The sequence below is a fragment of the Sciurus carolinensis genome, chromosome 1, assembly GCF_902686445.1.
Source record: "Sciurus carolinensis chromosome 1, mSciCar1.2, whole genome shotgun sequence".
Lineage (NCBI taxonomy): Eukaryota > Metazoa > Chordata > Mammalia > Rodentia > Sciuridae > Sciurus > Sciurus carolinensis.
This window is the reverse complement of record NC_062213.1, coordinates 132,879,702-132,894,797: the sequence shown is the minus strand read 5'-3', so window position 1 is coordinate 132,894,797 and position 15,096 is coordinate 132,879,702. Positions and strand designations below refer to the sequence as shown.

The following is a 15,096-nucleotide window of genomic DNA, read 5'->3' as shown; positions in this document are numbered from 1 at the left end:
CCCCCATGTCAGGGACTTTACAGTACTGGGTTGGGATGGCTTGTGGTTTCAAATGAAACCAGCAAGATTCTTGTGCCCTGTGATCAGCCCTGCCTCTTAGGTTTTATGCCTGAGCTAAAATTCTACTTGGGTAGGGAACGTGCATACAGGCATTAGAATTAAATGCACATGTGAGTACTTGTTTCAGCAGTGTTTCTTTTATTTTCCTTTCCAGTTTCTGTACTCGTACAAGGGGGAGTCATGATTACACTAACAGAGCTAAAATGCTTAGCAGACGCCCAGTCATCTTATCACATCTTAAAGCCATGGTGGGATGTCTTCTGGTATTACATCACCCTGATCATGCTGTTGGTGGCTGTACTGGCCGGAGCTCTCCAGCTTACACAGAGCAGGGTCCTGTGCTGTCTTCCGTGCAAAGTGGAATTCGACAATCACTGCGCTGTGCCTTGGGACATCCTAAAAGCCAGCGCGAACACGTCCTCTAATTTTGGGACACCACTTCCGCTCCCCCTCCGAATCCAGAATGACCTCCACCGACAGCAGTACTCCTACATCGACGCAGTCTGTTATGAGAAACAGCTCCATTGGTTTGCAAAGTTTTTCCCCTACCTGGTGCTCTTGCACACACTTATCTTTGCAGCCTGCAGCAACTTTTGGCTTCACTACCCCAGCACCAGCTCTAGGCTGGAGCATTTCGTGGCCATCCTTCACAAGTGCTTCGATTCTCCATGGACCACCCGCGCCCTGTCAGAAACAGTGGCTGAGCAGTCAGTGAGGCCCCTGAAAGTCTCCAAGTCCAAGACTTTGCTTTCGTCCTCTGGGTGTTCAGCTGACGTTGACTCCAGCAAGCAGTCACTGCCCTACCCACAGTCAGGTTTGGAGTCAGCCAGCATAGAAAGCCCAACTTCCAGTGTCCTGGACAAGAAGGAAGGTGAACAGGCAAAGGCCATCTTTGAGAAAGTGAAAAGGTTCCGTCTGCATGTGGAGCAGAAGGACATCATTTACCGGGTGTATCTGAAGCAGATAATAGTCAAAGTCATTTTGTTTGTCATGATCATAACGTACGTTCCATATTTTTTAACCTACATTACTCTTGAAATTGACTGTTCAATTGATGTGCAGGCTTTTACGGGATATAAACGCTACCAGTGTGTCTACTCCTTGGCAGAAATATTTAAGGTCCTGGCTTCATTCTATGTCATTTTGGTAATACTATACGGTCTCACCTCCTCCTACAGCTTATGGTGGATGCTGAGGAGTTCCCTGAAGCAATATTCCTTTGAGGCGTTAAGAGAAAAAAGCAACTATAGCGATATCCCGGACGTCAAGAATGACTTTGCATTCATCCTCCATCTAGCTGATCAGTATGATCCTCTTTATTCCAAACGCTTCTCCATATTCCTGTCAGAGGTTAGTGAGAACAAACTGAAGCAGATCAACCTCAACAACGAATGGACAGTTGAGAAACTGAAAAGTAAGCTTGTGAAAAACTCCCACGACAAGATAGAGCTGCATCTCTTTATGCTCAGTGGTCTTCCGGACAATGTCTTTGAGTTAACGGAAATGGAAGTGCTCAGCCTGGAGCTGATCCCCGAGGTCAAGCTGCCCTCTGCAGTCTCACAGCTGGTCAACCTCAAGGAGCTTCATGTGTACCATTCATCCCTGGTGGTAGACCATCCTGCACTAGCCTTTTTAGAGGAGAATTTAAAAATCCTCCGCCTAAAATTTACTGAAATGGGAAAACTCCCACGCTGGGTATTTCACCTGAAGAATCTCAAGGAGCTTTACCTGTCAGGCTGTGTTCTCCCTGAGCAGTTGAGTACCATGCAGCTGGAGGGCTTTCAGGACCTAAAAAACCTAAGGACCCTCTACCTAAAGAGTAGTCTGTCCCGGATCCCCCAGGTTGTCACAGACCTCCTGCCTTCACTGCAGAAGCTGTCCCTTGACAACGAGGGAAGCAAACTGGTCGTGCTGAACAACTTAAAAAAGATGGTCAATCTGAAAAGCCTAGAACTGATCAGCTGTGACCTGGAACGCATTCCACACTCCATTTTTAGCCTGAACAATTTGCATGAGTTAGACCTAAAGGAAAATAACCTTAAAACTGTGGAAGAGATCATTAGCTTTCAGCATCTTCAGAATCTTTCCTGCTTAAAATTGTGGCATAATAACATTGCTTATATCCCTGCCCAGATCGGAGCATTATCTAACCTAGAGCAGCTCTCTTTGGATCATAATAACATTGAGAATCTGCCCTTGCAGCTTTTTCTATGCACCAAACTACATTACTTGGATCTAAGCTATAACCACCTGACCTTCATTCCAGAAGAAATCCAGTATCTGAGTAATTTGCAGTACTTTGCTGTGACCAACAACAATGTAAGTAAATTCATCCTTCCCTTTATTCAGCCAGTCTTTTGAGGCTCCATCCCATGTGATCCTAGACTATTTACAAAAACACTGAACATTAGTTTCTAATATAACTTTTGATTTGTCTTGCAGATTATATGATAAAATATATGTGTTGGCACAGTTTCTTGCACATAATAGTTGCTCAACAAATGTTGATTCTCTTTATTCCCTTTCTCCGTTTTCTATGGAAGCATCATAGTTACAGTATTTTAAACTAACTAATTATGGTAGAGCTTACTTTTTGTTTTGAAAATGTCTTGAGCACATAGAAAGTTTGATAAGACTTTTCAGCCCTCCAAATCTGCCATCAAAGTAACTTTTTGTTTAAAAGTGCTAAGATTATGAATTATTCATAAGTCCTTCTGGAGAGGCAGTAAAAAGAAGGCTTGAGATCTGTATGAATATCTAGAAAGATGATTCAAAATGAAAGGCCTGACTCTATAATGCAACACTGAGGCTTCTTGGAAGCTTTTTCCAGCATCCATGCTTAAAAATGAACCATAATTTGCAAGAGTACAGCCAAGTTAAGGAAAATGTAACTTCACTGAAACAAGAAAAAACAAAATAAATGAGTAGTTTCCTAGGTTAAAATGTGAAGGAGGAAGAAAAAGAAAAAAGAAAAAAATCCCTGCTAGTCTGAAGGGCAAGGGATTGAGGGTAATGTCCATATGGGGAGAAGGGGAACATAAATCAGGCCTGCCAAGAGATGAAACTGATCTTCCTCTACTTGAAAAATGGGCACTGCTATTTTCTTCTAACCCACCCAGAAATGTATTATCTTCTAGTCTTTTTGTAATTCACTTTTTTTTTTTCTTTTACTAAACATAGCTCTGAGTGTGGGGTTGGCTAGTGAACATAATAATCATTAGAGATTCATTTTGAAAACCATGGATATTAGGAAAATGCCAGAAAATGGGGAGATAGGAAGAAAATTCATGCTGATTTTTTATAACTCTGAGACCTTACTTATATGTAAAAGGGGAGAGACCATTAAGATAAATGAGAAATCTTTACAAGGCTTTGAAGCTAATTCAGGATCCAAGTCTGAACACCAGGTTGGCATGGTTCCTGAATACCCACACTAGCTATAAGAGAGCTGGGGACACAGGAATCTGGTGGTGTTGGTTTCCCTAGTGGGAAGTGAGCTCTGCTTCCCTCCAAGTTTCAGGGAGTTCTGGAGACATAGAATAGTGATGGGCAGTCCTGCAGGTAGCCCCAGGGGACAGACATTCACTGACAGGACAAGCCAGAATTTCCTCCACAGGATACAATAGTTGTTACCACAAACAATAACAAAACAAATTTTTAAAAAACATTGTTTCTTTTCTAATTATATTTTTGCTGCAGGGTTGTTCTGCACTTTTAACATGGGAAATGCATTGTGCTTCTCCAAGAGGGAGAGATGGTGTGCAATATCTGCCAAATGTGTTTGAGCAAGACACCTTTTTCATAGTAACTTGTAGAAGGAGTGTTCTATGAATCACCCTGAGAAGCTGGACGAGGGCAATGTAGATAGAGGTCATGCACAGGGGATTGCAATAGGAAGCCCAGGTGTAATAAGAGATGAGAGCTTATAGTGGGGTGGGTCAGAATGGGGAGTACCTGGAAGTCTGCCCATCAAGTTCATGTTTGATTCATCTATCAAGTCACTAGGGTGAGACTTGAAAGTGCTAGTTAGCTAGGAGGCTCTGATTGTGTAGTAGAAAGGACTAAGAGAGGGCAACCAAGAAATAAAACCCCATGGAAAGGCTTAACCAGTTATGATTTAGAAGTGGGAATGTAGATTTTAAAACAAGAGTGAAAGATTTATACATGAAAGGAACACTGTTGATCTAGTCCAGAGATTGGCAACCTTTGGCCTGGGTGTCAGATCTGCCCATAGCCTGTTTTTACATGGTCTGAAAAGAATAACATTTCATGACACATGAAAATTATGTGAAATCCAAATTTTAGTGCCCAGGAATAAATCCCAGTCTTCTCATTAGTGTGCCTGTATTACTAAAAAATAAAAAAAAAATACTCAATTGTTACATTTTGAATTTTATCACTTAAAAGTGTATATAATTTTTTCTTCTTTCATGTTATGTAAGTACCTACATAATATCTTCAGGTTTTCCTCCTGGCCCGCAAAGACTAGAATATTTATTGTTTTGGTCCTTTAAAGAAAACCTTTGCCAACCCCTACTCTCTAGGCTGCTGCCCTCATTTTGCCGACACTGAAACTGAGGCTCAGACTGATTCACCTGAGGCCTGAAGCTTCCAGGATAGAGCTGGTGTTGACCCCAGTGTTCTCGTTCTTGCTTCCCTGCATTTATGTCTCAAATACATCTATCTCAATGATGCTTTATGGGCAACAGCAGTGTGTGTGAGCTGAGGAGGAAGAAGCAGGATCCATCTCTCTCCCAGTTACAGAAGGTACCAGGTTAGGGTGGCATCGAATACGCTGGAGAGAAACAATTGGGGAAAGGATTTAACTAGGTATGCTCAAATCTTACAAACCACTCCAGATTACACCCACATCTTCCGACTTCCACATTTGGGCATTTATTCCTTTTATGAACTTTGAGTTTGATTCGCCTTCTAACCAGAAAGCAAATCATGTAGAAATTCCTTCTGAAGTTAATTTATGTGACAGTGCTTCTTACTGTTTTGATGCCACTACTTAACATTGGAACTATTGAGACTTGTTTCTTGAAATAATTGAGTTTATGTCCTGGGCTGGGGGTGTTGCTCAGTGGTAGAGTGCCTGCCTAGCATATGCGAGGCCCTGGGTTCAATCCCCAGCACCACAGAAAAACAGAACAAAACAAAAACACATGTTCTGAGGTAGCATGTGGTGTTGACCAGAAAAAAAGGAAGAAAGAAAATATGACCTTGAGAAGGATTCCGAAGGAAGGTCCTACTCAGTCTTTGGGACACAGTGGAATATTTAAAAATCAAAGGCAAATGGAGATATAGAAAGAGAACCATCTGTTCTAGAGTCTCAAGTCCATTTTGCTGAGGACATTTGGTTGCCAGAGCTGTTGAGTGCTAATGTAGCCATTAGTTTTTCTAAATTTTTTAGTTTATTTTATATATATTTATATTATATATTATAGTTTACTCTAAAAAAACATTTTTTTATGTGAAATTTATCATCTCCCAAATGATTTGTATATTTTTCTCTGTTTTTTGGGGGGAGGAAATCAATAGAATACTCACTTCTTCCTCTCTGGCATATATACCATAGAGTCTAGAAAAGGGCATACTAAATGAATTAAGTATAAATTAAAGTTATGAAATAGTTTAATAAAATTTATTGATGCAGGCAAAATGTATAAGCTTCAAGACAAACTTTTTTTTAAAGTTTGTAAGCTGATTTTTTCAGTATAAAATTACTGAGTTGGAAGAGAGTCTTGAATTTCTTAAGAAGCTTCCTGGCATTCTTGAGGAAAGTTGAATTCAAGTTGGTGGGTTAAGACCCTTTGCCTCACTTGGGCACTGGCATGGAGGGAGGGGTGCCCAGTAACAGCCCCCAACTCATTTGCAGCAGCAGTGTTGAGGGACCTTCTAGCCTCTAGTCCCAAAGACTCACTTCGCTGCCTTGTCAGGCCCCTCTCCTCCACTGGGCAATGAGAAGTCCACTAAAATCACAAATTCAGTGATTTGAAAGAAGATGGGTGGGAATATGGTAGTGCAGGTAGCCAGACAGGAAGAGTGAGGGCATGGCTTCAGGGTTACCCAATAGGAAATCAGTTCCAGTAAGCAGTTGCTGGCAACCTGATGTTGATGAAGACTTGGGATTCCCAGATGCAACTCAGGTCAGGGCATTCTTTTTTATCTCAACCACTGCAGACTAATTGTACAATTGGTTAATGATTCTCTCTCCTGTTAAACCAGGCTTCTCAATTGGAGGTTCTCATGCCCCCTCAGGGGACATTTTTCTGGAGACATTGTTGATTCTTGGAGGAGAGTGACCCTGGTAATGGGGACTAGAGACCAGGAATGCTGCTAAATACCTGACAATGCACAGGACAGCCCCTCAGCAAGAATTATCCCATCCAAAATGTCAACAGAGCCAAGGCTGAGACCTTCATGGCAGCCTGCCTTAGATAAATGTTCTGGAAGGCCATTGTCTTGCTCAGCAGTTCATCCCCTGCACCTTGCCAAGAGCCTGGCACTTATTTACATGAGGCACTCAGCACGTATTTACTGAACACAAATGAGCCAAGACTTCCCTGTTTTCACTTCAGCACCAACAGGCACCTCACCCCTGAGTACACTACACAGGCCTGAATTTCTTCCTCCACACGTACCTCCCTGACCCTACTTTTGAGCTGCAAGTGTCTCTGAGCAGAAGGAGTTACTTTAAAAAGAGCTATATTTCTTCTATCTCTCTCGTTTCTGTTTCATCTCTCTCCATATTGAAATATATATATGTATATACACACACACACATATACATATATATGAATTCATATATATATGAATCTGTTCTTGGGAAGAAATGAATAAATGTATAGATATCTTTGCTTATATCTACTGTTGGTGTGTATAGTGATGATCTGTGTTGAATGTTGGTCTTACCAATGGTGATTTAATTTCAAGGATATTCATCACTAAATGTGTGAGTGATATAGGAGAAGGGAGTTCATTATATAATATAATGTGCCTTTTTCTTGTGCAGTTTGACTAATTTTTAAGTTCATTTGAAGAGTATTTATCCTGTTGAGAAGAGAGTTCTAAATGGCTCCAGAAACTTGTCCACCAACAGAACTGACTCAGTTGCTGTGCATTAGCCCCATCAGAGGATGCAGGCAGAGCCCCTGTATCTAGCAAAGTCACTTTCAGTACCCAGGAACCTACCCTGTTTCATAGTGTCTTAGATGTCCCTTGTCCCCAGCTAATATGTGGAGTATTATAGGTGAAGTATACAGTCTTAACAGTGCTTGACCCAAACCCACCTTAGTGGAATGATGAGCTGGAAAGGGACTGTGTGAGCTCAACTTCTTTTGGAGGTCTCTTCATATATGCACTGTGGTGCCCTTAAAAACTCACAGATAGCCTATGCACCATATACGGGAGAAGTCAAGTGGAGCGACTCTAGGAGTTGACCTAGTTTGCAGGTTATTTTTCATACTTAAAATTACCACTCCATTACATGAATTATTCAACTGAATCCATGCCAGAGAACAGGAGGAAGGGTAAACCCTCAGAGGTGTTTGTATGTAGAGGGAATTGAAATGTACATGTCTATCTTAAATCTTTTTGTCTCTGCTTCTTATAAAAACAGAAGAGAACTGGGTGCCGTGGCACAGGCTTGTAATCCCAGCAACTTAGGAGGCTGAGGCAGAAGGATCACAAATTTGAAGCCAGCCTCAGCAATTTAGCAAGACCCTGTTTCAAAAAGGGATGGGGATGTAGCTCAATGGTAGAGTGCCCTGGGTTCCATCTTCAGCACCAGAAGGGGAAAAAAAAAAAAAAAAAAGTATAAGAATAGCCTTGTGTCTGTCCTAGGGATGTTTTCAAGGATGTTACTCATTACATATATAGTAAACTCTTTACAAGGACTCTTGAGAGTAATTTATTTCTGATTTAGAACTCAAGCATAATTATGATTCTCCTGAGTTACTGGCTTGTTTTTATCTTAGGCACAATGAGTACGTAAGTGTGTTTTCTTTGAGACTCCTGTGAGGATGGTCAGAGCCCAATTAGTTGCCCACCCATGCAGAGCCGGGCTTACACACTCATAGGAGCATTGGTCCTGGCTCCATGGGATACTCCTACCCTACTTTTCTTTCTCTTTTTCATCTACCTCAAATTTATTGCCATTATTATGTGTGCCTTAGGAGCCTGCAGACATGTTTCTGGGAAAGGTAGCTAGGACATTAGCAAGTGAATGTACTACCCTAGACTATCAAATTCAATTTCACCATCTGCTTTTGTCCCTTTGCAGATCGAGACACTGCCAGATGGACTATTTCAGTGTAAGAAGTTGCAATGTTTACTCTTGGGGAGAAATAGCCTGACGGATTTGTCCCCTCACGTAGGTGAGCTGTCGAACCTCACTCATCTGGAGCTCATTGGTAATTACCTGGAAACGCTGCCTCCGGAGCTGGAAGGGTGTCAGTCCCTGAAACGGAGCTGTCTGATTGTGGAGGATAGTTTGCTCAATACTCTTCCTCTCCCTGTGACAGAACGTTTGCAGACTTGCTTAGATAAATGTTGATCAGAGACCTGTGTTGCAAAGGCATTTTTTAAACGTACACCCCAGGGCTTTAAAAGAGACATAAACTTTCCTAAGTTATAAAGTGAAACATGGGTGGTAGTAACAAGGCAACCATAACCAGATATCTTATTAAAGCCACTCAATATCTAGCCCTAAGTTAAACAGGTAAAAAGTATAAACACTGAACTGGAATTTTGTGAATAATTGATCTTTAACTTATTGAGGTGTAAGAAGTACACATTGAGGATGGGTTGAGGAGTGTGAAATGACTGAATCTTTACTTTGCAGTTTTTCCCTTTAGGATTATACAGGTTTCTTTCCTCTTCCTCCCCATCCCTATTTCTTATTTGCACACCTGTTTTAACTGACTTCCTGTTTTGATATTTATCACCACAACCGCAAAATCTCATCAATATAAATTTCCTTGATGTAGATGCACCACTGTCTTTGATTTAGGTTCCTACTGTTCTTTTTAGGCAGGGTATATTATGCTTGGCAGAATTCCTTTTTGTCTTAATTGTTACTTCCTTTCCCTGCTTGCTTAAGTCGTCCTTAATATGGTTTTCTCTCAACAACCATGAGGATCCCTGAGAAAATGCCCGCCTTTGGCCTTGATCTAGAACAGGAGCCAGGGTACATTGGACATGTTACCCTCAGGGCATCCTGAAAATTAATGTTTTCTTGAAAATTTCTTCTTATCTATCATCAAAGCCTTTTTTTTATTTGTTAAGAATTTTTATATGAAATATAAAATATATAAATATTTTCTATTGTGTGGTCTCGGGTTCCACATCTGTGAGAATAATTTTTGTAAGGTACAGAGAACATATGCATTTCTTTAAGAACTAACGATGCTTGGTTTTAGCTGTTGATGATTCTCAAGTTTGTGTGCACTCTGCTCCAAAATGTTTTTGTACTCCGCAACTAATTGCTTGGATAACAAAAGCCTTGTGTTTTGTGCCCTAAAGTATTTGGGGGTTTCCTTGTGAGAGGATGGCCACATCATCTACCTCTCTCTTCCCTAGTCTCTGTGCAATTGTACGGGTACAATTCTTAATTATTTACAAAAACTGTGATGGAGGGGAGAGGGACAGATTTGAACTTTAAAATTGATTTCAAAATACTTTGTAGGGATTTAGTAAATGTTAAAGCAAAATGTTTTTTTCCTCCATCTGCATGATCTCTAGATATGATTTATAAAATAAAACACTCGTCATCTATTCAGTGTCCAAGGTGAGCTCTCAGAGCTCACAAAGATTCATTTAACTGAAATTCATCTCATGCCTTTAACTCTTCTGGAATACATTTTGCTCCTTTTTATAAAGAGCTTTGTGTTTGGCCTTTTATTATTGTGCATAATGTTACATGAATAAAATCGACTGACTCACTTTTGGGAAATGTACATTTTTAATGTGTTTTCTCCAGTCGGTCTAACCATTATGATGCCATCTCATTTTGGATACAACTCTGAAGTAATCTGTTAACTGCATCTAGAAAAAAACTGGAAGACATGATTGGTAAAGAGTACTGTAAACATGAAATTGTGGTGTGCAGTGTATGCTTTCCTTGCTTTGTTTCAGAAAGTTGAAAGTGGGTCTTTAAAATATTAAAGTACAGTAAATGCAGTGTCTTTCATCTGCCGAACATGCCTGGACTGAAGTTCAGAGAAAAGAATTATTCACATCGAATGAAATTTTAGCTATAAACAATACTGAGCACCAAAAGCTGCCTCACACATTATTGCTTATTCTGAATGGGAAGGAACAGTGTAAATATATACTTCTTACCAAAACTTGCCTTTAACCAGAACACTGACGTTCTCAGGGAACCAGGCATAAATGATCAAACTTTCTTCTAAGACTTTACAGATTCTGACTATATGCAAGGTTTTGTTATTTTCATTTTTTAAAATGTGAGTTGATGGTTATTTTAGTGCTTCCCAGTAGAACTGTCATGTGCACTGATTTCAGTGTTGGGTAGGATTATCTTAAGTTTTGCACAAAAATGTGATACACATTTTGAGAGATGTTCAAATGTTTTGGGCCACACAAATAGCCATGATTTGTATTTAAAAATCCTATCCTCTTCTTTAGGAAGAATTTTCAAAACAAAATTCAGATTTGCTACCATTCACTTGACAAACTAGAACTTCTGCATGTTTAGTCATTGATTCTGTTCAAGTGCAAAAGCCATTGGCTAGATCTTCCTTATCACTTCGGGAAATTCCTGGGAGCAGTTTGCTAGCAGGACCAATAATAAATTTGTAAGCTACTTTCCACACATTAGGATATAGTTACTGGTGCAAACTGTGTTGCTCTTGATGCCATAGTTTCAAAATGTCTTTTTATTTAAATTTTATACACCAGTATTTAAGTAGCTTTTGAAACAACACAGCACTAACCCAGTGAACAATGACATCACTGCTTCATCTATGAAATATATAGATGAAAAAGTGTTTCATGTTGATAGCACCTTTACTACATTGTGGGAGCAGATCTTTATTTTGCAAGTGTATATATATATATTCACTCAAGAGAATTTTAAACTAAGAGAATGAAGTTTGCTAGATTATAATTATGAGACTTTAATTGGTGTTTGATTTCCAAGAGTGTATTTTCCAAAATCTAAGTATAAAGGATTAAGTTTAAAAAGTTTATGACTTATACTAGAAATAGCATCAGTTCATTTTATTTGCGTGAACACACAGACATTGAGATACACCTATTCCATGAGTGCAATTGCAACTTAATAGTTTTGGATATATTTAGTAGTTTTCCAAAATTGCAAGAGGTTTTAGGTTAATGCAAGGATAGCAATTTTTTTAAATTCATAACTTTCAAACATGGAGTGTTCTATTACATTATTTATGACATTTAAAAGAAAACCATAAATGTTTTTGAGCATTCCTACAAAGATATATTGTTCTTTTCCTAACCTATATCAGGGTATATCTGTGTGTCACAAAGTACTGTATTTTCATTTTTTGCCCTCGGTCTTAACATTTTCCCCATATATGTCACCATATTTCGCTGTCACTTAATATTTATGTTAAAACAGGGTAAATAAGATCCTCGGGATCTCAGTGCTGTGGTAGAGCTCCAGTAGGTGTGCTGCTTTGGTTTATTTGCATAACATTATTGTTAGAGAAAAATCTGTTTCTGTTCTTTAAGTGTTTCGTGGTTCGAATTTTATGTTTAATTAAAATACTGCATAATATTGATGGGTTATTAAAACAATCAAACAATTCTGTGGATTTGACATTATTTCCTTGTGTTTTCAATAAAATTTCCATCTTTATATTCTCTTAGCACCCTCCTATTCACATAAGGCATTTTGTTTTCTTTCTCCACTCACCCACCTTGTTAAATTCAATCAGCACTTGTCTAGTAACAGAAAATATTAGTGCTAAAGGATTTGCAGTAGCACCTGAGCATGTATTTATTGGAAGGGGGCAAAACCTGTGCCTATAACTATGCCTGGGTAGTTCTTTATTCATCCCTTCAGTATTTAGAACTGATCTTGTGATCCTTCAGTCTTGCCAAAAGCATGAGGATAAAGCTATAGGTCCACTTCGTTTTCATTGACTGTACATCACATCAGGATCTGTGTTTGTTTATTTCTGGAAATAAGAGGAAGAGAGGACAAGTTGTTTTGTATCCTGAAATATATATGTATATGAATGAAATGGTATAAACTAATAACGGTTGGAAAATGCCCTCAATAATTATTAATTATTTCTTATCTTTAACTGGATACAAAGTGCTAAAGCAATGAAAATAACTGCAGTCCTATTTAACTGGTCCTCTTCCTTCCTGTCTTATCCATCACTTCTATAGTAGCAGGAGGTATCTACTAAGTATCTTTGGTAATGGACTACAGTTTCTTCAACATTTTTTTATATAAACAATTTCATCAACACTGAGACATTAACACGGACTATATAAGCCAAAGTTCTGAGTTGAGATGGCTTACAATTGAACTTCATATTTAAATTTTGCATTTAATAATTATTTCTGTTGCTGAGAAAATTATGAATGCCTTTTGCATGGTATACATTATCTCTAACAGAGATGGTGCAATTTTAAAAATACAAAGGATTATAGAATTAGAATGGATGTATTTATGCACATATGTTGTGTATCAGCCCAAATATTAACGTTGTACAAAACATTTTTTTTGAATTCCACAAATGTTTTGTTTTGAGTGAAATAATGGGCCAATTACTCAAGACATTTTCTTTTGTTAGCTCACAGTAAAATCTAGCATTTGTTATTTTTTCTTTGTCACATATTTGGAAGTGTGTATATTGTTTTTTTGCTTCTGGTAATGAATTATTAGAAAATACATAAGATTCTGTTCAATGTTTTTGGCCCTCAGGTTTAAATCCCTACCAAATCTCTCTGATTCAGTAGATTTTGGTAAATTTTACTGTTTATAAAGTACTTTTTGTGTAAAAATATTCAATTTTTATAGTAAATGGTAAATAAAAACAAATGCTGAAGAATCTGACTGTACTCATTTTTACCTGCATTCACTTGTCAGTGCCCAAGTTCAAAAATGAATTCCCTACCTCTTCCAATGCTACCCTGCACAAATGTACTACTGTGTACAGAATGATGGATTTTAGATTTACTTGGGAATCTGATAACAAAAGTATGAGTTTTCAAAATATTCAACAATGTAGCAAAATATTCACAAAATAGCAAGCACCTGAAAAAGAGGCAAATCAATCTAGGATGCACTGGGCATCTGGAGAGGGCGTGGGCTCTGCCTCCTTCATGCCGGTTCCATGTTTCCAAGTATTCCTCTGCGGAATTTTTTAGGGACAGATGTCAACTTACCTCAGAAGTCAACTTACCTCTCTCCTCTCTTCCCTCCCTATTGACAACTGTTTCACCATTTAGTTTTAAACACTGAATAATGAACCAGATAAATAAAAAATAAACTGCAAGAGAGGCAGTTCTAAAAAGGTTGAGGAAAACACAAAGTTGAATTACTGGGTAAAATATGCGCATAAAGGTTTGATGTTTTAGATCAAACACTTAATCCCTCTCACAGGAGCACACAGACAGTTTCAGGTCCACATTAGGAAGCTGGCACCCAGAACTTTTCTCTCCTGAAAAACATATAGACTGAACCAGATTATGAAGAAAAGTGGCTCTAATTTTTCCCTGAAGGTGCAGTAGTTTAAGCAAGGTGTTCCTCCCCCTCTGGGTGCCATGGGAATGGGAAGCACATGGAAAAACACATGCCTATCTTAAGGCATCAGCATGCTTTCCGGGAGTGGTAGGTGCTTTGAGAACTGGACTAACAACCTGCTGATTCACGACGTCCCCCACAAACAGCAATCAATGTGACTTTATATACCTCAGGCTTCATGTCCATATTTCAAAATGGATCCTCAAAAATGTGGCGAAGACCTTGACTAAGGAAGAGAGACTGTTGGGTGTCATTGAAGGCTGGGTTTCCTCTGGAACTGCAGCTTTTGTTCGAGTTTTGCTTCCTTCTCTTCTGTTCCAGTCTGGTGTTCTCAGTCCCCCTCATCTGAGGACTAGAGAAAAGCATTTTACTCAAAAGGTGTGAGGTCAGCCTTTGAGCTCAAGCTTCATGTTCCCATAAGAGGTCATATGCCACAGAAGGATCTGGGGAAAAAAAGCCATTTTTAATGGAAAATACAAATCTCTCTTTACCGATGTTTTCTCATCTTTCTTTAGTCTCGATATTACTTTCAATAAATGCCTTAAATTTTGTATGCTTTTTAACACTTGCCTATTGTTCTGGTCTTGGCCCACATCATTTTCTACTCTCTACCTCCCTCTGCTGCTTAGAGGAGTATACATCAAACAGAAGCAAGCCCAGCATTCACTAGGAAGGAGATAAATCTCCAGGTTCTTTCTTTTGGGAAAATAACATTTATGCTTACCTTACCTAACAGAGCAACAAAGTCTTCCTGCTTTTTTTTTTTTTTTTTTTTTTAACACCAAACGACCTGTCTAACCCCATTTCCTCGCTAACCGTTCACTTCTTAACCCACTTCTGTCTAGCTCTCTGCAGGTCCCCCTTCTGTTCCTCCTGGTAATTTCTCTTACATAGACTATTCACTACTTATTTGCCAAGCACAGTGACATCTCTCTGCCAAACCCACAGACAGAAGGGAAAAGCTTGCTTATTAATGTGTACAATTATCTTGGCAACCTTCTTACCTCTGGAATGAGGGCCTCAACTCTATAGGTAAAACACCTGTGGAATTATGAAGCAGCCTGACACTAGCATAGTTGTTTTGAAGCCCCATCTGTCTGTCCTGACATGGTCCTAAACCACAATATCCCAAACTCTTGCTCTTACATTTGGTTTTGTCTTGCCCTGCCTTTACCAAACCAACCCCTTCCCTACCCCGCAAGGTTTTGAGAATTTGTTATCCCTCAATCGCAGTGAGTACATCTCAATTAGATGTACATAGGGCTGGGGATGTGGTT

General features: G+C 39.1%; 1 protein-coding gene and 1 long non-coding RNA gene across 6 annotated transcripts in view; one reads left to right on the top strand and one right to left on the bottom strand.

The window, feature by feature from the left end:
- The window catches only part of Lrrc8b (leucine rich repeat containing 8 VRAC subunit B), a 66,731-nt gene extending 53,613 nt beyond the window's left edge, over positions 1-13,118 (top strand). For all 5 annotated transcript variants that reach the window (XM_047542588.1, XM_047542563.1, XM_047542555.1 and 2 more), the window contains 2 exons: positions 215-2,379; positions 8,348-13,118. In XM_047542588.1, the coding sequence (XP_047398544.1) occupies positions 241-2,379; positions 8,348-8,620 (2,412 nt within the window). In that variant the 5' untranslated portion in view covers positions 215-240 and the 3' untranslated portion in view covers positions 8,621-13,118. The remainder of the gene's footprint in view (positions 1-214; positions 2,380-8,347) is intronic.
- LOC124978325 (uncharacterized) overlaps positions 10,020-15,096 on the bottom strand; it is a 37,798-nt gene continuing 32,721 nt past the window's right edge. The window contains exons 2-3 of the long non-coding RNA XR_007107368.1: positions 13,988-14,262; positions 10,020-12,239 (exon numbers count right to left, since the gene is read on the bottom strand). This is a non-coding gene — a long non-coding RNA (uncharacterized LOC124978325). The remainder of the gene's footprint in view (positions 12,240-13,987; positions 14,263-15,096) is intronic.